The sequence below is a fragment of the Phodopus roborovskii genome, unplaced genomic scaffold (genome assembly GCF_943737965.1).
Source record: "Phodopus roborovskii unplaced genomic scaffold, PHOROB, whole genome shotgun sequence".
Taxonomy (NCBI): Eukaryota; Metazoa; Chordata; class Mammalia; order Rodentia; family Cricetidae; genus Phodopus; species Phodopus roborovskii.
The window spans coordinates 4,113,501-4,139,592 of record NW_026126558.1 but is presented as its reverse complement, the minus strand read 5'-3'; the positions used below and the strand labels follow the sequence as shown (position 1 = coordinate 4,139,592).

At 46.0% G+C, this 26,092-nt stretch overlaps 1 protein-coding gene across 2 annotated transcripts in view; it reads right to left on the bottom strand.

Annotated features, from left to right (window-relative positions):
- The window catches only part of Egln1 (egl-9 family hypoxia inducible factor 1), a 33,903-nt gene extending 17,536 nt beyond the window's left edge, over positions 1 to 16,367 (bottom strand). The window contains exon 1 of one of the 2 annotated variants that reach the window (XM_051201682.1): positions 15,455 to 16,367. In XM_051201682.1, the coding sequence (XP_051057639.1) occupies positions 15,455 to 16,276 (822 nt within the window). In that variant the 5' untranslated portion in view covers positions 16,277 to 16,367. The remainder of the gene's footprint in view (positions 1 to 15,454) is intronic. The other variant, XM_051201680.1, reaches the window with a different exon arrangement.
- Between the last annotated feature and the right edge of the window lie 9,725 nt (positions 16,368 to 26,092).

The following is a 26,092-nucleotide window of genomic DNA, read 5'->3' as shown; positions in this document are numbered from 1 at the left end:
CACCTGGCCGGCCTCAGCCTCAGTTTTCACAGACCCAGGTGGAGTGTTAGGATGCCATGCAGCCCCGGACTCACTGGGGCCTTGACAGCCTGTGGTTTCTATGAGATGCTCTTTCACAGCTGCAGAAGCTGTGTCACCTTCACTGTCTCAGCTGGCCTGTGACACAGGGAGGGAGTGGTCTATTCAAACCACCATATCCACACACAGACTCGAGAATGTGCCAGCCTCTGCTCAAATTAAACATCTCAATGAAACCTTGCTAAAATGATTTCAGTAAAGAAAAGGAGGGGCTAGGGAGATGGCTCAGGTGGTAAAATGCTCACTGCACAAAGGTAAATATGGGGTCTGGATTTGGCTCCCCAGTTCCCATGTGAAAGCCTGTAACCTCTGGCAGGTCAGAGACAGGACCCCAAAGTCTACTGGGAGCTACCCAATAAGTGAGCTCCAGGCCAATGAGAGCCCCTGTCTCAGAAGTGGTGGAGGGTGAGAAAGGAGAGAAGACATCTGATGTTGAGCTCTGACATGTGGACAAGATGGATGAATAGACACACACATAGACACACACACACACACACACACACACACACACACACACACACTTGACCTTGAATTTGATGTGATCCTCCTGCCTCAGCCTGAGTCCTGGGATTATAGTACCTTCACACTCAAACTGATTCTAGTATGTGGCTTTTTGACTTGAGATGTGCAATAAGTTGGTTTTGTTTTGTGTTTTGTTTGTTTTAAATTATTCTGTGTCTGCTTCCTCAGCTATATAATGGGAAACAACAGTGTAATATCCTAGATAGAGAGCACTGAGTAATGCCTGGTACTACATAAACACTCTCACTTAATGTTAGGAGCATCCACACACATACAGAACTGCTCATTCTACCTGCAGAATGGTTTCTTAACTAAAACCTACAAATGATTTGTTGCAACCAAAAGTTAGAAATAATCCAACCACATCTACAGCAGAGCTACCCTGACAGCACCCAATTTCAGCAGAATAACCCACACTCTGAAAGCAAGGCCTCAACAGTGTGGACTCTATTTGCTGCTTTGGGAGTGCCACACTGCTTTATCAAGGATAACAAGGAGTCCTTTTACTAATGATGGCATCCCACTGCACGGCATGCTGCCTATCTATTTGCAGATGGAGGACACTTGGGCTGCCTCCTATTTTGGGCAATAATGAATGATATGCTTCTGGCTTTGTGTGGGCAGGTTTTTTACTTCTTTAGTATCTACTCAGCAATGGAATTCCTGGGTCACATCATGAGTTTATATTTAACTTTCTGAACCACAGCCAACCTGTTTTTCCAAAGTGGCTATGCCATTTTGCATTCCTATAACCAATACATACTTATGGCAACCTACTATGGAGTAGGTGGCACCACATCCTTGCTATGCTGGGTCCCTCACCCCAGTGCTTGTGTGCTGGCTTCTCTATGAAGCAAGAGTAAAGAAGAGAAAGGACAATAACCTCAAAGTAGAGGAGCTTACAGACAAATAGGGAAGAAAACAGGCTGAAGAGATGCTATGGTTTCTACTTCCCTAAGAATGAGTCAGATGAGAGACAGGAGTTTATGGATCCACATGGCTCCAAATTCCTGGTCCTCCTGCCTCTACCTCCAAAGTGCTGGAACTACAAGTGTATAAATGGATAACACAGCTTCATCCAGTGTCAATAAGAAAGCTAGTTTTCTAATACATAAACAGAGTAACCTACATCTCACAAGTCTGTCGTTTCACTGTGTAGAACAAGTAGGCACAGTGGCTCGCACTTTCAACTCTAGAACTCAGGAGGATAAAGAAAGAGAATCATCCCAACTTCAAGGACAGCCTGGGCATGCATATGTGTGTGTGTATATATTTATTTATTTATTTATTTATTTATTTATTTCCAGGCCAGCCTAAGCTACAGGAAACTGTTGATCCCTATACAAAGCACAACAAAACAACAACAACAAAAACCAGGCAGGGACAGGAGAGATGGCTCATCAGTTAAAAGTGAGTACTGCTCTTCCAGAGGATCTTAATTCAATTCCCCATGTTAAGTAGTTCACAACCACCCTGCAACTCTAGCTCCAGGGAGATCTAATCTCTGGACACCAGCAATATACACATACATACGCATAATTAAAAAGAATAAGTCTTAGAAGAAAACCAAACCAAACAAAAACTCAGACCCACAAGCAATTTCTTAAGTCAAAAGTAACACAAGCTTTTCAAAATGTATGTTTTACTACAAGAACAATTAATTACTATGTGAATTCAACAGTGAAGATGTCAACAACAGTAGGTGTAACAAAGGATAGAGAAGTCACATGGGGGACTAGAACGTGGCAAAGGTATCCCTAAGCACCCTCGTTATTTTATGATTTGGTTCTAAAGCTTCCTCAGGCTGGGGGTAACTCACAGTACAATACCCTAGCAGGTAAAGACCCTGGGATTGATACTCAGCAATGAACAAAAACAATCTTAAGGAAGTTGGGGTCTACACAATTTAAAATATATCTTAGAGGCTGACAGACAGCTCAGAGGCTAAGAGTACTTGCTGCTTTTGCAGAGGAATCGAGTTCAGGTCCCTGCACTTACATGGTGGCTCACAAGTGTCTGTAACTCAAGCTCCAAGGGATCTGACATCTGACACCCTCTTTCTGGACTTCAAGGGCACTAGGCATGCACATGGTATACAAATATACATGCAGGCAAACATTTATAAAATAAAGATAAATCTTTTGTTTAAAAAACTGTCACTGACAAATTACAAAGCATTCAAGCTTATGTGTTTATCATAGAACTAGAATAGCTCATCTGAGTGAGATCTAACCCCCTCAACACACACACCCACACACAAGCTTTCAAAAGTAAAACACACAACATTCAATTTTTACACACAGCCCTAATAATTTAAATTCACCATTATCAATAAAACATGTATTGGATGCCCTGATCCAGTGTTCTTTGCTGGAGTCACCAGTAACCATGATCTAACAGGCTGTATGAATGAGTACACAATGCCTTTTACCATAGATCAGCTTTCCTTTCACCAGGCCCAGGCCATGTGCCAACTGCCCAAACAACAACAGATAGGCTTTAGTTAAAAATAAGGCTTTATGTTCTAGTAAAAGCCAACCAAGAATTCAGACTCCAGGGCTAAGGAAATAGCTCAGTTGGTAAAGTGCTTGCCGTGTAGGCATGAGGACCTAAGTTCATTCCCCAACATCCACATAAGAAGATAGGGGTGGTTGCACACACTTGTAAGCCACTGCTAGAGAGGGAGAGACAGGTGGATTCTTGGGCTCACTGGCTAGCCAGACTAGCTCAATTGGCAAGTTCAGGTCCCAGCATGAGACCCTGCCTTTAACATGGATCGATGATGACAATGCGCTGTACCTTGTGAGCCACTGCCAACCAGTACGAGGAACCAACAACTTGAGAAAGCCCCACTAAAGACAGACACCTTTCCAAAACTCCTTATTTACCCCCTTTTCTGTTTGTTAGGTTCATATTGCTCTCGATACACTGATAGAGCTCCTGGGCTAGAAGCCAGGGACTGGCTCCATGCAGGAAGCTTGAGGACTAAACTGGAACCACCAGGGCCTCTGCACATTGCTGGCTTCTATCAGCACAGCAGTCACCTTCCCTTTCCCAGACAATTCTAAGATGAAGAAACAGGACTGCAGGACTGAATACCTTTCACAAAGTATAACACTGAAACAGTCTTTGGAAACCAGCCCCAAAACAAACAGTTCCCACACTTAAAGACCTTCCCACCAATACATCAAGGGATGCTTCGGAGCTAGCAATCACAGGAGCTGCCTGTGACATGAACACAGGTTTTGCTTTTGTTAGTAAGGGTACCCCAGCTCAGGCACATTGGGATATCTACTAAGGCCTTTTATCTTTAAAAATTCAGATGGATTGTCCTGTGCTGCCATTAGAATCAGAAGTCAAACATACTTGCCAGTATGCCATCAGAGGATAGAGGGAAGGAAAGGGGCAGAGAGGAAAAGGAGAAATTGCCATCCAGTACCAATCCCTAGTAATAAAGTGGCTCTGCATCCTTTATGGATTCCAAAGCAAGGCCTGGTCTATCGATGCTTATGCAAAGGTATGCCCTGGGCAGATATACCATGCCACAGCTTCTGCCCTGGCATACACAAATGGCTTTGCTTCTGGCAGGAGACTGTATAAAGCCAACAACTTCTGAAGCCTACAGACATGCATAGTGGAGTCTCTTAATTCACATGTCTGCCCCGGGTGGAACAACCACCATACACAGTTCTAAAGACACCAGGAAAAGCAGCTCAATAAGCATGAGTGGGACATGTCTGTAATTGCAGCTACTTGGGAGCTAGAGAAAGAGCACTGCAAGTTCTAGGCCACCTGAGCTATCTAGGGACTGGGTCTCTTGGTTTGAGTCATTTGGGATATCCTTGTAACAAGAACTTTAAAAAAAAAAAAATACATTTATTTTGTGTCTGTGTGTAATACAAACAACACACCATGGCATGTCTATGGATGTTAGAAGATAACCTGTCCTTCCACCATGTGGGTCCTGGGGATCAAAATCAAGTCCTTAGGTGTGGCGGCAAGTGCCTTGACCTATTACTCCATCTCTCCAGCCCTTATAACAAGGATTTAACATGGGGTCAGTACATAAGCTGTAAACTATGCACAATCACTTAGGGAAGAAGTTGACAATTCCCATCAGACATCTATCCGCAGGGTCCACACTCAAAGCCAAATTGAAGTAAATGCCCCAGTCAGGTTCCTGCCATGCCTTCCTGTCACACAGCTGCTTCTGAAGTCAATTAGACATTGGAATCTAGAACATGTGCTCAGAACCAGAAGGCTTCCTGATCCTAAGAGACATTTCATGCCTGGGTTAAGGACATGCCCTCTTTTATTAAATAAACCTTTTCTTGAAGAAGATAGAGGGATGCCGGATGCCCAGGAGCTGGATTTGCAGACAGTTGTGAGCTGCACAATATGATTCTGTGCTGAATCGTTTGCAGGTCCCCTGAAAGAACATCACAACTCCTAACCACTAAGCATCTCTCTATCCCCTTGTTAAATAAATGCTTCAGCTGACCTTGAACGTCTTTTGAGGTGGAATCTGTGACAGCTTTAATGTGTATCAACACCTGAAGTTTAAAGTGTGCTTTAGACTATCCCATGCATCAGCTGAATGGGATGTTAACTCTGACCGCATGCCGGTCACAGCCCCTTCCTTCTCTTGCTGGTCACCTTGAAGGCCTATGTCCAAGAGGTCACTTTCAACATCATACCTTACAAGCTGCTAGCTTTGGGGACATAAACATTTCCTGCAGATTCTCAGGCACTGGTGGGGTGATGAGGCAAGCACAAAGGTCACCCCTATGCAGGGGACAGGTCATCAGAACCCTGCCTGGCTCCTATCATAGGGACTGGCACAGAACTTCATTTCATCTTCAAAGCAGACCTTTCTCCCAGTACTTAGGAGTTAAAAATAGTTTAAGGCCAGGCTGGCCCGGGCTATTTTTATCTGGAAAATTAGGGGTCAGGAACAACACAGTAAGCAGAGAGGGGAGCTGAACACAAAAGAACACCCACAGACGTGAGAGGGAAAGGCTCCTACAGATTGAGACACGAGTTTGCACAGGTGGTGGAGGGAGGTGAGGGACAGGCCAGTGATAGCCAAGGTCAAGTCACTGAGTGCTAGCATGTGCCTAACATACTGAAGCCTAGGGAGCTCTGTCTAAGACATGGTAACATCACAGATGCTCTGCACTTATAACTTGTGAGATCTCAGGCTGGCCCTGAACTAGGCTGGCCCTGAACTCCCTGTGCAGCTTGAACTACAGACCCTGTCTCCACCTCCCATGTGCTAGGATTACAGGCGTGTACCACCACAGCAGACACGAAGAACAGTGTGTGTGTGTGTGTGTGTGTGTGTGTGTGTGTGTGTGTGGTATGTACACGATTTCAAGTAAGCATATGGCTGAGTGTGCACATGCAAAGGCCAGAGGAAGATGCCAGGTATCCTGCTGTATCACACTCTCCACCTTGCTGCTTTGAAATGGGGTCTCTCACTGAACCAGGAGCTAGGCTGGTTGAGTAATCTGTCTCTCTGCCCCTCACAGCATTAGGGTTATAGGTGTATGTGGCCATGCTCAGCTTTTTACACAGGTGCTAGGGATTTGAACTCAGGTTCTTCATGTTTGCACTCTTATACACTGAGCCATTCCTGGAGTAGAGTTTATTTTGTTTTGTTTTTCAGAAAGATCAGTGGAGATCTGAATTAGTCTGGAGTTGGGGAAACCACACATATGTGAAAGAGACTTAACCCAGACACTACAGTCTAAATGGCTAGGGAAGGATCATGATGGAGACCCACCAGAAACTTGATTCTTTGGTGTTCTGGGCAGTGAGTGGAAACCATGAGGAGAAGGCATAGTTTTCACAAGCCAAAATAATCAATTCAAAGAATCCAATCACATCCTTCTGAGCATGTCCAACCTGTGGCCCATGGTCACATGCCCCAGGATAGCCTTTCGTTCAGCCTAACTTGCACCCAATTTTGTAGTTCTCAGGCATGAACTTTGTAGATGACAACACTGTGTCCCAATATCAAAGACTGGACATACCTGCAAATGTATCTGCACCTTTTAAGTAAAGTTTTTATTAAGTGTTGGCAATCATTTTCTTTGCATGTACTGTCTGTGGCAGAGAGCATGTATGTATTTGTATTCCCATGTGCATGGACACACGTGTGTATGCACAGGTCTGAGGCAGGTGTCAGGGGTCTTCCTCACTGCGCTTTCACCCTATCCTTTAGTGCAGCATCTCTCAATCAGACCCAGAGCTCACCAAAACAGCTAGTATGTCTAGCTAGCTTGCTTTTGGATCCCAGCTTGCATCCGGATCCCATCTGTGCTTTCTGAGGCTGGAATTACAGATGGGCTGCCATGCCTCATGGCAATTACATAGGATCCAGGTGGGGATACCTGTCCTTTTACTTGCAGGGCAAGCAGTTTAACCACTGTGCTGTCTCCCCAGTCTTCAGTGTTCAACTTTAGATAGGGTGTGCATGGCAAAGAAATCGTAAAACAAAACAATAGTACAATATTGTATAGGGGCTAGAAATAAAAATAGTTAAAAACTCAATTAGGGTATCCAGGAAGAATTTCAAACCTAACACTCACTGAGTCTGTGATACACAGCTGTGAACACTCATTTGATAAGACAAGGTGCTGTGCCTACAGGGCTTCCCACTGTGAGGGGTGTGTCATCCGTGATAGGAGCTGTCAGGGCCACAGCAGGACAAGAAGCAAGCTGCAGGACACTGCATCCCCTCCACACACATGGCAAGAGCTGGGGGAGCCACAGAGAGAAGAGACAAAGGATGCCACAAAGAAAGCATGTGGCAGGGAATGAAATATTCTTTTTAAAAGGCAGCAAGGGACAGAAAAGACTAGAAGGGATATATACAAGAAAGGGAAGGTGAGGTCTTTGGAAATCTCCAGGGCAGGTATGAAGCTGAGTTTGAACAGAACATGGTAATGAAGTGGATCTGTAGCCTAGGCTAGCCTTGAACTCACCACATGGATGAATGTGATCTTGAACTCCCCATCCTCCTGCCTGCTCCTCCCAAGGGCTGGGATTACTGACATCTACCACTACCCTTGGTTTATGTGGAACCCCTGGCTTTGTGCATGCTAGGCAAGCACTCTGTCAAGAAAGCCACTCCAACCAGGAGATGCTTTTAAACAAGTAAAACTGTAGTAACTGACAGAAGGAAAGGGAGGCACATGCCTCTGAAACTCTGGAAGTCCATGTTTCTTCCAAAATGACAGTTTCTTTGGGAAAACCTTTCCTAGCATATGGACTGCCAAGGTTCTGCTCCTGTATGTCCCCAATACAGTAACCCAGGCAATCCCAGCTCAGAGCTTTCCCTCCAACAGCTGGGCCAAAGAGGCCAGAGAAAACTGTGTTGGACCGGCACCTGGTGGCCACACAGGGCAGATACATATCATACTATATGTAGGCAGATGCTACATAAACATAGAAGTCATATACAGTATCATTTAAACCTGTTCATCTACCCTAACTCTCATCCTGCCCTACCAGCCGTCACTCCTTCTAACACAGGGGAGCTAAGTATGAGTCACTCTGACTTTGCCAAGTTTTCCAAAAATGCAGGTGGGGCTGTCTCTCACCCCTGTACGGTCTGTCAGTGTCAATGTGGGAGACTGACCTAGGAGTCTGCAGGTGTGCATGAAGAGGCCTGGTGCTAGCACTCCACTGTCCTAGTCACACCCACTTCTGAGGTGCTGTGGTACCCCCAATGTATCCTTTGGGAAGGTGACACTTTCCATGGTACAGAATATGTCTAAAACCCTGAGCAATCAGGGACAGTAAGAATTTGAAACCAGCAAACTCCAGAACCTGTGCTTACTAAAGCCCATGACCATCCAGGGTGAGAACACAGAGTAGAGGAAAAAGGAGAAACAGTGACTGTAGTGTACGCCTGTAATCCCCAGCACTCAGGAGCAGAGCAGGAGGATGTACTGCTCAAGACCCTATCTCTAAACAGAAAAGGAGAAGAAAGCGAGATGGACTCTGGACGTGGATGACATAACGTCACGGCCACACACCTAAAGGTGAACTATCGTTAACTGGTACAGCACAACTCAATTCAACCACAAAACGCTGCAAGGAAGGAGATGTCCCCTGTGATCAGTTAGGAAGCTGGGGGCTTTAGGCTCTAGGGAGCTTCTCTGTTGCTTTTTGGCTTGCCTCCTTTGTGGCCAGGAACCCAAGCCTTATCCATAACCAGTGAAGAGTAGAACCTGCCACAAGCAGGGTGTGGGCCAGGTGTCAGTCCTTCTCACACAGACACAGCAAGCAGCACTCAGGCCCTGGCCCAGGACATCCCTCAGCTGTGTGAAACGGCAACAGGTCAAGTTTCAGCTAGGAAATGTGAAATGAAATAAACTGGCAGAACAAGACTGGTGAAGCATCTGTCCGGTGTTTGTTTTGTTGTTTTTGTTTCTGTTTTTTTTTTTTTTTTTTTTTTTTTGCTATTTTAGAATGCAACAGGCCCTCAGCCTTTAGCAAGACTTCGGACACATTAGAGACACCATTCTAACCTTAAAACCCAGCACATAGGCCCCAACATCTGCCACAATGGGATCAAAGATAAAGTCTCTAACCCTGCATTTCAGCTTCTGTAGCTCCACTTCTTGCTAACTGAAGTGTGACAGCCAGGATGTGGTTTTTGTGCACAAGAAACAAAGAGCTGCACGATTTGGAAGAATTCCTCATACAGTTGCTGGCTGGCAATAAAGACTTTCCTTTGGGCTTTAAGGATGTCTGTGTGGCAGTCTTTAGTGGCCTTACCTTGCAATGAGAATTGGGTGGCTGGAAGCCAAAGACAAGCTGTGAGGGCTGCACTGTCAATGATCAGATCACCTGTGCAGACACAGAAGATTCCAAGTGTGGAATGGGACGGACCTTGTAGAAAAGAAGGAGACAAGCACAGATAGAACAAAGCAGCTAGGAGGACTGTCTAAGCCAGAAGTGGTAGTGCATGCCTACAATCCTAGAAGGAGGATCAGGAGTTCAAGTCAGCCTGGGTTGAGGCTACGTGAAACCAAGTATCAGTGTAGAGTGCTTTCTAAACATCACAAGGAAGTTCAGTTCCCTGCACCAGAAAAGTATCTAAGAATCTGTTAGAATGAAAGGTCGAAAGAGAAAAACTAAACAACAAAACAGCCAAGTTGATAATGTCAACCCAAAGACACACGTATAGAAAGCACGGGCTTCAAAATCATGGAAGAACAAGGGCCTAGTAGAGGAATGGAAGGAAGGTGGCAGAAGACAGGTCTACTAATGGACTGGGAAGCCCTGCTTCAGGTGACACAGCTCCAACAGTGACAGGACAGACAGGGTAGCAAAGGGTGTCAAGCTAGAATGTCAGACTAGCTGAAGTGTTTGGAAAGAACAAAGTAAAGTGAATCACGTGTTCAGTTCCCCCCACAGCCCCCAAATGGAAAAACCGGCAAATTCAGTAGGTCTGCAAGAAAGACCCACTGTGGACAGAAGGAAGGGCTGAACCCACTTCTGCTGGCTTGTCACCAGCAGCTCCAGTCCTTCCTTGAACAAACCACTTACTCTCTCCAGAACGTATTTTCCATTTGGAGGGGGAAAAAAGGTGTGCGTATGCCTATGTGTTGAATGTACACCCATGAGTGTGTATGTGTGTGTTTTGTGTGTGTGTGCATGCACATGTGTGCCAGGGGAGTGGTTGGGTCAAAAAAAGGTTCTAAGCCTCTTTTCCCCAGCTTATAAGAGGTAGAGACATGGGGAAAACAGTAATCTCTTAAAGAAAGGGTTAGAGCTAGATCTCGAAGGTCTAGAGGCCAGAGACCAGCCTGATCTACACAGCAAGTTCCAGGCCAGTCAGGGAGGGCTCCACAGTGAGACTTGTCTCAAACTAAAAAAAAAAAAAAAAGAATCAGAAAACTTGTAATTTTTTTTCACAAGGGAAGAATAATAGGTAAAAATAACTCGGCCTACTGCTTTCCGTCAAAGTGCATTGCTTGCGTACAGGTTACACAGATTCCTCACATAAAGTATGAGAAGCAGGCAGTACTGTGAATATCAACTGAGGCTCACAGACACTGAGCACTAACCCAAAAGCACAGCCAGTTGTGGAGTCCCAGCAGCAGACCCAGCATCCAACCCAGATCTAACAGGGACAGAAAACATACATGGCTTCTTTCCTTCCTCAATTGTGCTAAAGGTAAGTGCTTGTGAAACAGGGTCTCACTACGTGGGCCTGGATGTCCTGAAACTCCCTATGTAGATCAAGATAGTCTCAAACTCAAACAGATGCTCCTGCCTCTGCTTCCCCAGTGCTGCATTTAAAGGTGCAGACCATCATACCCGGCCCCATAGTAACCTCTTAACCTCCAAGGGACTAGCAGGTCCAACATTTCTCAGCCTTTCTGCACATGGGACAACTAACTTTAATCTCCTATTCTGATGCAGATTATCAACCACTGGTGGGCTGCTCCCATTTCTATGTCCAAGGTTATAGGACAGCATATAGCATTTATCCTACATATCAGATATTTACATTATGATTCATAACAGTAGCAAAATTACAGTTGTGAAGTAGCAACAAAATAATTTTATGGCTGGGAGTCACAGCATGAGGAACAATATCAAAGGGTCACAGCATTAAGAAGGTTGAGAAGCACTGTTGCAGGAGGAAAGCGAGGAAGGCAGAAGTAGCAAGGGATGGAAACTGTCTGGTTCTGGTCTTGTTAAGCTTACAAATAGGAGATTTACTTCTCACAGGTCAGGAGGCTTTAGTCTGAACCCAGTGTAGCACAGTCCAGGCCTGCGGCGGCCTGCGGCTGCCTGCGACTGCCTCTCACTACATGGTTTTATCACCTAAGAGGATTGCCACCTCTCTCTATGGTAGCTGCAATAAGGCAGCAGGATCATCCTCATCCTATTCTTTGCTCTAAAAGGCATCCAGAGCTGACTAATTAACTGCAGCACTAGAAAAATCTGAGCAGTATAAGGTGCTTCTTCCTCTCATCCTATTACTCATTCTCTCTCTCCTTTGCAGTGCTGGAAATTGAAGCTTAGTGCCTAGCACATGCCAGGCAGGTGCTCCACCACTAATCTGTATCCCCAACATCTTTTCTTTATATATGTTCTTAAATGAACATATAAATTTTGGAATTAAATTTTAAAACATTATACACAATGTAATTCTAGTAATTACACTCTTTAGTGGTTTTATTTTTTTGCTTGTTCATTTTTTTTTTTTTTTTTTTTTTTTTTTTTTTTTTTTTTTTAGACATGGGTATCTCTGTACAACCCATGCTGGTCTCAGGTTCACAATTCTCCTGCCTCAGGCTTTTTTGCTTTTTTTTGCTTTTTTTTTTTTTTTTTTTTTTTTTTTTTTTGACAAGGTAGTTCAGACTGGCTTTGAGCTCACAGAGATCCACCTGTCTCTGCCTTCCAAATACTGGGATTAAAGATCTGGCACACTACCACACCTGATGTTGCAATAATCTTAATGAGGAACATTTTCCTTCAGAAAAATGACAGCAGCAGATGAACACAGTGCTCCCCTGGGTCCCATTCCTTTGTACCTTTTCTCTATACCCAGTTAAAGTGCCTGTGGCTTCCGATAGCACTCAGACATTGCTCTGTACAAGGGGAAGACTGTGGCTCCTTGCTGCTGACGTCACAATGAGCCTTCCTGATGGAAGGAAGGATGTGAGAAAGGGTAAGAGGTTAAAGGGAAGCTTAAGGGCAAGAAAAGGGTGAGGATCCCAGAGAGAGTAGAGAGTAGAGCTGGGTTACATCAGTGGCAACAATCACGTTTCTGGTTTTCTCCTGTATTACTTCATCTTCCCTTGGGGGTTCCTCTTTTTAAGCGGGTGGATAAGTAGTGGCCAGTTGCGCATGTCTGTGGCAGACACTGGGGAAATCAACTTGGCAAGTCTCACAACTTGATGTCCATGTCCTGACATACATGTAGATGATGTAAGTGACAGAGAACTCAGAGCTTAGTTGGAAAACCTGACTTAAATCCTGGTATCTGGGAGCTGGAGAGATGGATCAGTGATTAAAAGCACTCACTGGTTACCCTACCAGAGGTCCAGAGTTCAATTCCCAGCACCAACACAATGGATAACAACTGTCTATAATTCCAGTTCCATGGGATCCAATGCCCTCTTCTGGCCTCCACTGGGCACTGTACATATGTGGTGCACAGACAAACATACATGCAGACAAAACACACACATAAAATTTAAAAAAAAAATAATCCTAGTATCTTACAGGACTTCCAGTGAGAGAATATATCCCCTCAACCTCGCTCTTCTAACCTAGAGGCGGGGACCAGGCACTGACAGTCCGCTACTGCTTCAAAAGCCAAAGTGAGAAACACACACTGGCAGAAAGCTTAACATGGCTCTCACAGGACAAATACAAAAATATTCCCCAAGGCAATCAAATGTTACAGCCTCATTCTGACAACCCCTAAGAGACAGACGTAAAAGAGTATCTATCACTCATTGGCTAAACACATAGCTGCTTTTTAAGTATATGAAGTATAAACATTGTACAGACAAAAAGTTTACAGAATTGAACTCAGACTGTCATGATGTACTATTCCCTCACCAGCAACAGAAATGTCTGTCAGAACTAGAATTCCAGCCATATGCTCAGCGAGGGAAACACCTTCTCACCTGATGTTGCCCTACATCTAGTGCACCAAGAAAACATAGGCTTGAACCTGAACCAGGTTTGCTGGCCTAGTATGAACTGACCTTTACCCCAAATGTAAGTCAGGGATGCTACCCATTTCCCCACACTGCTATCACGGTGACAGCCTGCTTGCTGAATGTTTGGGAGGAGTGTGCAATTGGTGTCTTAGTGCTCAAAAGCAGTATTTTTTTTTTAAAGAAATACTTGAATTACATGTTCAAACATGAGTATCTAATATTTTTAGGCAAAAAGTTCAATAAGGAGCTGTTGTGATGGCTCAGCAGGTACAGGCACTTGTGTCAAGCCTGATAGCCTAAGCTTCATCCTCAGGACCCACCTGCTGGGAGAATCAATTCCAGAAAGCTGTCCTCTAACCTCCACACACACAGTAAGTAAATAATAAATGTAATTTTTAAAATGTGAGGTTCAATGAAAGGAAGTCCTTAAGATCCCAAAACCGTATCCCTGAAATGAGTGAAGGTTCATCTGTAAACCCATTCTCCCTACTTTCAGGCTAGTCCTTGCTCGAGTGAGAAGACCTCCAGTCAAATGACTTAAATGGGCACTGTTTCCTCCAGCTACTTCAATCCACGAGGAAAGAGGGTGTCTATTTCCCAACAGCTTCCCAGGAGAGCATCTGCACTCAGAGCCAGGCTGTCTGATGGCTCTTCTCTAAAGACATGAGGAAGGGGAGCAGGAGGAGAGAGGCTTGCTTGCCAGCACCTCACCTTAGGAAAAGAAACTCAAGAGAAAATGAGGAAATCGCCTTCCTCCTCCCTCACTCAAACTTATTCCAGGCTGTCCCCCCAACAGTAGCGCTTTCTTGGAGTGATGGGGACATTCAGAGGTGACCCAGGATAGTCTTTGTTTTTAAATATAAATGGAACTTTCACAGAAAGCCCAGCGTGAGGTCTAATCACTCCTCCATCCCTTCCCAGCTTTATTCTATCGTGCTTTGGGAGACAGGCCTCAAACTGGAGGTGTAGCAGAGGATGACCTGAAACTCTGATCTTCTTTCAACTACAGAGAACTGGATCACAGAAGTGCAGGCATGGTTTACAAGTTGCTAGGAACCAAACTCAGGGTATCTGCATGCTAGACAAGCACTCTATTAACTGATCCACAACTGGCATGAAGCTAAATTTTAAGCAAATTTTTCTTGGGTTTAGCTGATATTAGGACAGGTGGCCTGATCCAGTACTGAGCTAAACAGCAGTAACTTAGCCTTCTCATTATAGTCATTGCATTTCCCCCTCCCAAACATGCTCAGTCTGACAGTCCCATATGGCTGTCAACACAGTTCGAAACCTACACAAGGAGTAATTACTAAGAAGAGCTTGTGTGTTCAAACTTGTGTGTTGGGGTTTTCCAGAACCTCTCAAAACTCAAACTGACTGTAGTGGGAGGATGGATCAGGTAGGCCCTGGGGGGTGAATCAAAGAAAAGATTCTGATCTAGGAAGGATAAGTAGAGGAGAGCCGTTGTCTACCACAGATGGGAGGGAGGAGCAGACAGACTGCAAGAACTGTGCAATAAGGGAAAGAAAAACTCCATGTAAGTTTTGTTCAAGGAAAAAAATAAAATAAAAATTAAAAAAATATATAACTAGGAAGCCACAAAAACAGCTCCTTTTCATCAGAAGGATCACATTAACAAAGTGAATAGAGGAAACCTGTGCTTTGAGTGTAACTTGCCTACTATGAGCCCTGGGAACGGAAACACCTCTTTCCCGGTTTGGTAGTGGGTTTCAAAACAGTAGGGACAGCCAGCAAGATAAAGCTGCAAGGGGGAGGGGGAGCAGGCCGCCAAGCCTTTCCTGAATACAGGGAGTCTTCCGACCACAGGCTTTTAAATGGGCCTTTCTAGGGGCAGCTGACAAGAGTCCCAGCTAAACACAGTGTCTGGCTCTCAATGAGAGCCGGGTGCGCGCTGAAAACCGCGGGGCTTTCAACTAGCTTAGGCACACAGGCTAGATGCACCACCCAGACCCGGTGTAGCCGATACCCCAATGCCCACCCCCCCCCCCAATGAGTGATCAATGCTCCAGCAGGGTCTGCAGTGTGGCTAAGCGTATTACAGGAACAAAAGGAACCACGCTAACGCAGAGTGCCCGCCCCAGGTCTGGTCCTCACAGACCCTCCTTCGGGCGCGAGCCCCAGCCACTTACTTTCGTTCGGCCGTTTATTCTGTAGTTGCCCAGCTTTCCGCTGCAGTGGCGGATCAGGTCGTCCATGCTGCTCATGAGCAGGCCGATGGTCTCGCAGCCGGGCTCCTTGCCCTCGATCCAGGTGATCTGGTCCCCCCGGATGTCCTTGGAAGAGTCACTCTTCTGGCTGACCAGTTGCCCGTCCGTGAACTTGCCGGTGTCGTGTAGGGCGCGCACCTCGTCGCCGATCTGCTGCCCGGTCTCCCTGCCCAGGAAGTCGTCCACCACACAGATGCCGTGCTTGTTCATGCACGGCACGATGTACTCCAGCGCCAGCTTCAGCGCGGGCAGCGGCTTGGTCTGCCCGTTGGGCCGCAGCCCACCGTTGGGACTCAGCGCCTCCCCGGGGCCGCCGCCTGCTGGGCACAGGCTGGCACGCTCCGGGCCGGGAGACCTGCTAGCCGGAGGATCCTCGGAGCCGGGCTCTGCCGGGCCGGGGCCGCTGCGGGCCTGTGCCGCGTCCTCAGGGCCCGGTGCGCGCGAGGCCGCCGCGCTGTCCCCGCGCCGGGCCGCCCCGCCGGCGCGCACGGCTCCGGGGGCCCCACCGGGCGGGGGCGCGACGCGGGGCTGCGCCGGCGCGGGCTGTGTGCGGGGGGCCTCGCCGCCCTGGCACACTAGCTTGTGCTTCTTCCAGTCCTGGCGCTGGTGTTCCTTACAGCAGTAAAAGGAGTTGCGGCAGCGGCCACAGCGCAGCAGGTTCTCCATCTTCCCGCACAACTCGCAATACTGCCGGTCGCGCTCGCTAGCGCTCAGCACGCCGGGCCCGCCGCTGTCACTGGCCATGGCCGCGTCAGGGCGGGCCGCGGGCCTGGCGCGGGGCGGCGGCGGGGCCGTCGGGGCGCCCGCCCGGGGCCGCCGCCCGCTGCGGGAGGCCGCGCGCGCCCTGGCCTCGCCTGCCTCGCCCGGGGCCGCCTAGCGCCGCATCGCGCCGGAGAGAGCGCGGCCTGCGCGGCGCACGGCGCCCTGGGCGGGCGGGCCCAGCCGGCTGCGTCGGGGCGGGCAGGCAGGGCGCGGGCCTGCGGGCGCCACTCGCTCCGCGCGCGCTGCACGTACACCACGGCCCCGGCGACCCGGCGCGCGGGCGGAGAGGGCGGGGGCCGCGCGCACGCGGCGGGCCGGGCCTAGCGGGCGGGCGCGCCGCTTCCTCCGCCCTCCCGGCTCCGCCCGGGGCGCGCGTCACCGTCTGTGTGCGCGCGCGCGCGACTCCACCTGCCTGTCGCGGCCCGCGGGCAGCGCTCCGGGGCTGCTGTGCGGCGGCCTTGGCCACCTTGGTATTGCCGAGGAGGAAACGGAAGCTCAGACAGCCAGCTGGGCCGCTCCGAGCTCCAGGCTGGCTGCCGCGCGCTCCCGGTCTGCCAGTCCGCGAAGGCCGCGGAGGGCACAACAAAGGGCCCCCCGGGCGGCCCGCTCGGGGACCGACTACTGAAACCCCCGGGCCAGGTTCTGGCTTTGCTTTGTTTGGTTTTGGTTTTCTGGCATCCTTAAACTCAGATTTCTCCCGGTTCCGGTTCGAGACCTCCCGGGTTAAGTAAGGTAATCAGGGCTCGGTTCCAGATCCGCATTCAGGCCTGAAGCTCTCAAGAGCATTATTACGTGAACGACTCTGTACACGATGTTAAAGTCTCGCATTAGAATCAGCAATAGTATCTGTATTATGAGGATTAATGCGGTCTTTCTTTGTTGTTTTGAGATGCAGCCCAGTAGTCTTCAAACATGACTCATCTGCCACAATAGTAGCAGATTAGCTTGAACCCCTTTAGTCAGCTCATTATCTTGATTTTGTTTGTTTGTCCACAGTGTTGAGAACTGAGATGAATACACCTGTGTTTGTTTGTTTGTTTGTTTGTTTTTTGGGGGTTGTTGTTGCTGCTGCTGTTGTTTTTTTTTTTGGTTTTGGGGTTTTTGTTTTGTTTTGTTGTTTTTTTTTAAACCTCCCAGAACATGGTGTCCAACGCCTTTAATGCCAGCACTCAGAGGCAAGAAGATCACTGTGAATTTGAGGCAATTCTGGTCTCCATAGTGATTTCCAGGACAGAGAGACCCTTTCCCAAACATATATACACAACAAACCAGAGATTTTTGTTTCCACCTGTCATTTGTAGTAAGAGTAAAGAGTGCCTTGGCACAGAGATTGACCTCTAATTGGAGCATGGGGGGGGGGGCAAGAGCTCTGCTCCTTCAAGACCAACCTGCTCTACATATAGCAAGAGCTACAGAGTTGGACACAGTCACCCTGCCTCCGAAACAGACAGCAGGACTACCCCAGACACAAGTATTTGTCATAGTGTACTGGGGCACATATTTGAGTGTAGCCATTCAGACAAACAACCTAGGAAAGAGCTGTTTGAATGCCAGGGAACACGGGAATTATTAACTCTGCCCTTGGAATGAAATTCCAAGCAAAGCAACTCAAATTCCTAGAAATGTAGAGAAGATGGAAAGTTGGGCATGGTGGCACAAACATATAACACCAGCCCTTGGGATAAGGAGGCAGGAATTATCCTTGGCTACACTGGGGCCACCCTGTCTACATGAGATCCTTTTCAAAAGCAAAAATAAAAAAACATTTTGAGCTGGAGCTGTAGTTCAGTGGTAGGGTGCTTGGGTCACTTGTGTAAAGTCCTGAGTTCAATTCCAGGAGCACAGGACAAAAATTTTTTGGAATGCATAAGTTAATGTAAACACAAGAAAAGGGCTAGGAGTATAGCTCACAGAGCCCCCTGCTACGTTCCTAGGGCCTGGGTTTGATCCCTAAGAACTGCTTCCCTGAAACAGTAAGTAAATACAAGTAGAATCAAAGAGTTCTTAGGCTTCCTTTGGCTAGAGTAGATATACATTTTAACTATTCATAAGAGTAGGAATATTATTAGTAGGCGACAAAAACGTGGGGTGTTTGTTACAAGTTGTCTACATTTTTTGTAGATATTAAAATTTCCACTGTAGTCCAATAATTTTAATTTTTTACAGTTTGTTTAGTGTATATATGTACATACGTGGGCATATATATAGTCTACTGTGTATGTCTGGAGGTCAGTAGACAACTTTCAGGAGTAAGTTTTCTTACTCTATCATGTGGGTTTCTAAGACCAGACTCATATTGTCAGTTGGGGGCTGCGAGTACTTTTTCCTGCAGAGTCACTGGCCCTGACAGTTTCTTAGAAGGTGACCATTAATAGGTTCTTGATATGTCAGCTGTTTACCTCTCTACATGTCCTTCTGTTTTTATTTCATTTTACTTAAAGATGTCAGATTCAAAATCTCAGTTACAGAGTCAGTAATGGCTTATGTGTGATGGCACTAGCCTGAAATCTCAATCAGTGTGACGATAAGGCACAGGAGTTTCAAGTTCTAGGCTCACATATCTCAAAAGACAAACATTCCAGAAGAAAGTCTATTAACTTTTTGTTGCAATTAAGTATATAGAATCACAAATCAAACATGTAGTTAATAGAAAGTCAAATATAAAATACTCATTTCAAATATTTCCAAAGGTCCACCATAGCTTATGGCACTGGTTAAATTACATGGGTGCAAGTCTATTTCCATCACCAAGTAGCAGGCAGTACAAAAACATTTTAGTTTTTATATGGGTGAAGCAATCGGGTTTAAATGGGAGAGTCTGCTCTCAGATGATACCCGGCCCATTCAAGAGCACCATGTTGAAAACTGAAGGAAGAAATTAAAGGAAGTGTTACTTTCTCAGCTCCTCCTTGACAGCCTGAACCACAGCTGATTGGCTACGTGAGAGACCACCTTTGTTCTCAAGGACCTTTGTTCTCAGGAGATGTTCCCCTAAGTTATGAAGCAGTGTTACCTGAGAACTGACAGGAGACTCAAAGGTAGTCAGACACAAGGCTGAGAGTGAGCTTCAACGAAGAGTTAAAACAGGAAATGATAGTGCCATATGCCCATTACCCCAACTACATGGAAGACTGAGGCAGGAGGATTGAAATTTAAATCTTGCTTACAGAGTACCTGGGCTACACAGCAAGTTCAAGGTCAGCCTAGACAACTCAGTGAGACCCAAAGTCTCAACCTAATAAATAAAAAGAGACTGGGCAATGCATCCAGATGACACAGAGTTTGCAGAACATGTGCAAAGGCTCTTTGTAGCCCAGGCTGGCCTCAAATTCAGGATCCTCCTGACTCACCCTGCATTCCTCAGCACCACCACCCCCAAAAACACACAAAGAAGGAAATGCCTCTAGGCTCTTCAGGAAGTCCATGAAGAGAACTTGCCTTTGGGAGAAGTTCAGTTTCTTAAATGCTTAATTTGCCCTAAATCCTGAAAATCTTTAACATTCCTAGCATAGTGTCTTTTCTACTCAAGAAGCAGAATGCCTGGTTGTGACTAAGGACCTCTGGCTTCCCTGTGTGACCATCTTGTTTGAATACGATGCAGAGGGCCAGTCTAACATAGGCATTTCACCAAGATAAACAGGAAGACAGTTTCTGAGTTCTGGGGAAAGGGACTGGAAATCAGAGCCATTTTCTAACTATGGCTTTGGGACACACACGCATGGGTGTGGCTGGAAGCAGCACCTGCTGTCCATGAAAGGGGATCTGCCAGGCACACGGTGAGCTTCCTTCCTGCCAAATCTGTCTCTAGTGAAAATAAATAGTTCAATGATACTTTATGTCCAGGAAAATGTACCAATGATAAAACCTTGGATTTTAAAGTTGTCAAAAAAATTTACACTGAAATTTCATTGAAATTTTTCTTTAAGAAAGCATTTATTCTGCCAGGCATGGTGGTGCATGCCTTTAATCTCAGCACTCAGGTGGCAGAGGTAAGTGGACCTCTATTAGTGTGAGGCTACCCTGCTCTGAATAGTTCCAGGACAATCAGGGCTATATAGAAAGACCAAAAAAAAAATTTTTTTTTAAAAAAAGATTGTGCGGTGTGTGTAAGTCAAAGGGCATCTTGTGGGGGGTTAATTTTCTTGTTCCATTTCACAAGTTTCAAGAATCCAACTCAGGCTTGGTGTCAAGAGTACCCACTGAGCCATTTTGCTGGGCCCCGGAAATAATTTTTCTTCTTTCTTTCAGATAGTGTTTTATAGTCCAGGCTGGCCTCAGATTAGCTATATACGTAAGAATAACCTTAAATATCTTACTCTCCCACTTCCACCTCCTGAGTGCAAGCATGTAGGTGTGGGGCCCATGCCTGGGTTATTTGGCACTGAGGAAGGAACCCAAGACTTCAAGATACCAGGTAAGCACTCAACCTGCTGAGCTACATCCCAGCCCCAAGATTTTTGCTGTTGCCTTGAGACAAGATCTCACTGTGTAGCCTAGTTTGGCCTTTAGACTTTCCCTGGTGCTACTTCGTCAGCCTTCAGGGCACTAGGGTGATAGGCCTGAACCTCTATACCCAAAAGAGGCATTTTGAGAGGTGGGACAACAAGCATGCTTGTCTGCTGATAACCACTTGCCCTCTGGTAATGAAGCCTCTTGAGAGGAACGCCTAACTGACCTTCAACTTTCCTCAAAATATTTGGGTGAATGCAGCGGCTGAAGCAGGTGGCAGTGTGTCTCTTGAGGGCAGCCCCAAATTGTATTGCAGGAAAACCTTGGTTGAGTAAGATTTTTTTCTCCCAATTAATTACAGGTCCTTTATTAAGGTATCTGGGCATACTACAAAACATTGTTCAGTGCTGGCTTCTAGAGCCCTGGAACATTTTGTCTTCACAGAGAAGCTGTTCTCAGCCTGTGGGTCTCAACCCCTTTGGGGTCCAAGGACCCTTTCACAGGGGTTGCCATATTAGGTATTCTGCATGTCAGAATAACAGTAGCAAAAATAGTGATGAAGTAACAATGAAAATAACTTTATGGTTGGGGTCACCACAACATGAGGAACTGTATTAAAGGGTCACAGCATTAGGAAGATTGAGAAACACTGGTACAGAGGTTGTTACACACTATACCAATATCTGGGCGATGTGTGTTTAGATATGTATTACATATTGATTACATATGATGTGCATTTTAAAGTTTTTCTTCTGTTTTTTGAGACAAGAATCTCACTATGAGCTCTGGCTGTCCTGGAACTCACTATGAATACCAGTCTGGCCTAGAACTCACAGCTCCACCTGCCTCTGGCTCTGAATGCTGGGATTAAAGGTGTGGGCTACTATACCCAGCTTTTTTATTGTTTTCATTTTTAGGGTTTTATTTGAATTTTATCATTATTATTGTATATATGTACATGTGTAATGAGGAGCATGTGTGCCGTGGGTGCTTGTCCAGCAGTCATAGGACAACTACCTGGTTGTCTCCCTCTACCATCTGATTCCCAGGGATCAAATTCAGGTTATTAGGCTTGGCAGTAATGCCTTTATCCGCTGAGCCATCTCACTGGTCTCAGTGTTCAGTTATTATTTTTTTTTTTTGAAACAGGTCTCATGTAGCACAGACTGGAATCAAACTCAGGATATAGCTGAAGATAACCTTGAACTCTTCCTGCCTTTACTTCCCACATATTGGGATTACAGACATGCACTTGATCTTATTTAACATATATAGCTTATATAGCTCCTAAATAGCGAGCTCCAGGCCAGCCAAGTCTGCCTGGTGAGACTCTTTACTCACATAATAATAAGGGCTGGAGAGATGACTTAGCAGTTAAGAGTACTTGGTTTCTCTTCCAGAGGTCCTGAATTCAATGCCCAGCAACCACACAATGGCTCACAACCATCTGTAATGGATCTGATACCCTCTTCTGGTGTCCATGGAGACAGAGTACTCATATGCATAAAAGTACATGAATAAATAAATATTTTAAACATAATAAATAAAAGTCGGATGTTGGTGGTGCATGCCTTGAAACCCTGCCCTTGGGAGGCAGAGGCAGGCAGATTTCTGTGAGTTTGAGACCAGCCTGGTCTATAAGAGCTAGTTCCAGGACAGGCTCCACAACTACATAGGGAAACCATGTCTCGAAAGACAAGCAAACAAATAAAACTCTTGGGCCAGGCAGTGGTGGTACATGCTTTTGATCCCAGCACCTGGGAGGCAGAAGCAGGTGGTCTCTATGAATTTGAGACCAGCCTGATATATAGAGTGAGTTACAGGACAGCCAGGACTACACAGAGAAACTGTCTCAGAAATAAAAAAAACAAAAACAAAAACAAATCTTGGCACATGCCTTATAAACAAAGCTCTGGGATGTGGTTGGAGCCAAGTGGATCCTGGGAGCTTTTAGGCCATCCAGTCTAGCTGGAACAGTGAAGAGACCTACATTCAGTGAAAGACTCAAAAAGAGGCGGAGAGCAGTAGACTAAGATACAGTCCTACATACATATCCATAGGGTCACATCCCCAAAACAGTGGGCTGGGCAAAGGGCTCAGCTGGTGATGCAGCTTTCCTTGGGGCTGCTAAACCACATCCTATCCCCACTCCTGTTCCTCACTGTTTTTCACCAAGCACTTCAAGGGACTCCTGTTATCTTTGACATCAACCCCCATGCTGTCCTAGACCATGTTTGAATTGTTAATTCAGGATTCAAATAAACAAATGAAATTTGTAGTCTTGGCCATTTCATTGCCCACCACTGCCCACAATCCCATAATATGCAGAAAACATTGCTTCTGAAGACAACCCAGTAGTAAACTCTCCAGTAGCTCATATCAAAAGGTACATGAGAACCAGCCAAGATGGCTCATCGGCCGAGGGTGCTTGACCTAATTTTGGTCCCTAGAACATACATGGTAGAACAGAAAACTGACTCCAACAAGTTGTTCTCTGCTCTCCACACCTTTAATCCCAGCACCTGAGAGGCAGAGGTGGGTGGATGTTTAAGTTCAAGTACAGCCTGGTCTACAGAGCTAGTTCCAGGACAGCCAGTGATACAGAGAAACCCTGTCTCAAAAAAACCTAAATAAACAAAACCTATTATTTTAAAAGCTGGTGAAGGGCTGGGGATATAGCTGAGTGTGCAGGGTGCATGCCTAATGCACCTGATTCCAGGATTTCCAGACCAGCTGTGATGGTGCACAACTATAGTGGACCTCAGGAGATGAGGACAGGAGAACCAAGCGCTCAAAGTCATTCTTGACTTCACAGTAAGTTCAAGGCCAGTCTGGGATACCTGAGATCCTGGCCCCCCAAACAATGGTAAATGAATTATGTGTGTGGAACATGCATGTAATTCCCTCATTGTCAGCAGTACCTGTAGAGTTGATGATCCTACCACCCTGTTTTCGTTTGTTTTGTTTTTGTTTTTTTTTTTGTTTGTTTGTTTGCTTGTTTGAGACAGGATTTCTCTGTGTAGCTTTAAAGCCTATCCTGGCACTTGCTCTGTAGACCAGGCTGGCCTCAGACTCACAGAGATCCTCCTGCCTCTGCCTCACAAGTGCTGGGAGTAAAGGTATGTGCCACCACCTCTTGGCAGATGATCCCATTTTTATGGATAGAGGAATGTAAGTAACAATTATGGCAGGTAGCCTCTAAATGAGAGGAGAGGGTGTCACTATCTAGGAGAACGAGGGTGCTTTATGGTGGTAGCATGAACTGTGGGGTGACCTGGAAGGGATGGTTTTTGGAATACCACTCTAACAAGCATACAGACTTTTAGAAAGATGGCAGATATGAACTTCTCAGCCCATGCTTCATCTGTAGTCTAATGACATGGATGCTGGCTCTAGCTGAAGATGAATAGGGCCCTGCCTGTGCTTGTGGCTCACAGCCACCTTGATGTCTTACAGAGACACCCATAAAGGCCCAAGCAGCTCGTTTCCTTAATGGCCTTTTCAGCTCTCTACTAATGACCTCCCCGCTAGTCACCCTGAGCTGCTTCTTTATTCCTTTATCAGTAACTGTCCAACAGTCCCTACTTGTTAATGGTATTAAGAGGGCCCTAGTGGTATGTTCCTCTGGTCACTTCCAATGGCTAGTGCCACACTGTGGCTGCACAGACAGAGACTGGGAAACATTGCAGTCAGTTCCATTTGGGCCACAAAGAAGCATGCATGTAGCCAGGATTTAAGAAATGAGATGTAGGCAGGGTGGTGGTGGTACACGCCTTTAATCCCAGCACTCAGGAGGCAGAGGCAGGCTGATCTCTGTGAGTTAGAGGCCAGTCTGGTTTACATGGACTAGTTCCAGGACAGCTCCAAAGCCACAGAGAAACCCTTATTCGAAAAACCAAAAAAAAAAAAAAAAAAAAAAAAAGAGAGAGAGAGAGAGAGAGATACAGGGGTTCTGTATTGAAGAACATCAAAAGGACCTCACTTGATCTGGACAGATTTAATATCCTTACATTTAAATTTTTAATTAATAGATAGAAAAATAATGAGTTTAATTATGACATTCTCACACATGGGTATAATGCATTTTGCCCATCCTGCCCCCAATCTTCCTCTTGTTACCCCTGCACCCCCCTGCTGGTCCCCTTCCTCTACAAATGGTTCTCATTCTGCATGAGTGTGTGTGTATGTATAATCTAGATTCTGTATATGAGAAAAGAGATTTCCTGTTCCAAATCTGTGTCTTAGTTAGGGTTTCTATTCTATTCTAGAGACACCACAAACATGGCAACTCTTATAAAGGAAAACATTTAATTGGGGTGGCTCGCTTACAGTCCAGAGGTTCGGGTCATTATCATCATGGTGGGGAGCACAGCTGCATGTAGGCAGACATAGTGCTAAAGAATTCTGCATCTTGCTCTAAATTAGGCAAGAGGAAGTGAACTGTCTCACTAGGCATGGCTTGAGCATATATGAGACCTCAGATCCCATCTCCACAATGACATACTTCCTCCAACAAGACCACACCTACTCCAACAAGGCCTCACCTCCTAATAGTGCCACTTCCAGTAGGGGCCATTTTTCTTCAAACTGTCACAGACTAGTGTATTTCACTTCACACAGTGATCTCCAGTTCCATCCATCTCCATGCAGATGACATCATTTTATTCTTCGTTATGGCTAAATAAAGCACACACTTTGTTATATAAGTGTAGGTAGAGTTTTTGTTTTGTTTTTGTTTTTGTTTTTCTTTGTCAAGACTGCCAGCCAGTCAGCTCTGTCTTGCCAGCCAGCTCCTCAATAACCATACAGAGACTTATTAGGTATAAATGCACAGCCATTAGCTTAAACTTGTTGCTAACTAGCTCTTCCATCATAAATTAACCCATATTTCTTATCTACACTCTGCCACATAATGGTACCTTTTTCAGCACAGCATGTTCATCTCCTGTTTCCTCTGTGTCTGGCTGATGACTCCCTGTAACTCAGCCCTTTTTCCTAGTGCTCTCATTTTGTCCACAAGTCATGCCTGACCTCTGCCTGCTTAGCTATTGTCCAGTCAGTTCTTCATTAACAGTGAGAACAACACACCTTCACATGTAAGTTTTATTACACATGTACACACATACCCCATATTTTCTTTATTCATTCATCTGTTGATGGACATCTAGGCTGCTTCTGTGTCTTGGCTGCTGAATGGTGCAGTAATAAACAGGGTATGCAGTATCTCTGTGGGATGTCTACTTGTCCGTCTTCAGTTAGAATCCAGCAGTGATAAAACTGAGTCACAGTCTAGGACAGAGTTTTGAAGAACAGGGACTAGTCATTCTGCCCACAGTTCAGTTCCTGTCT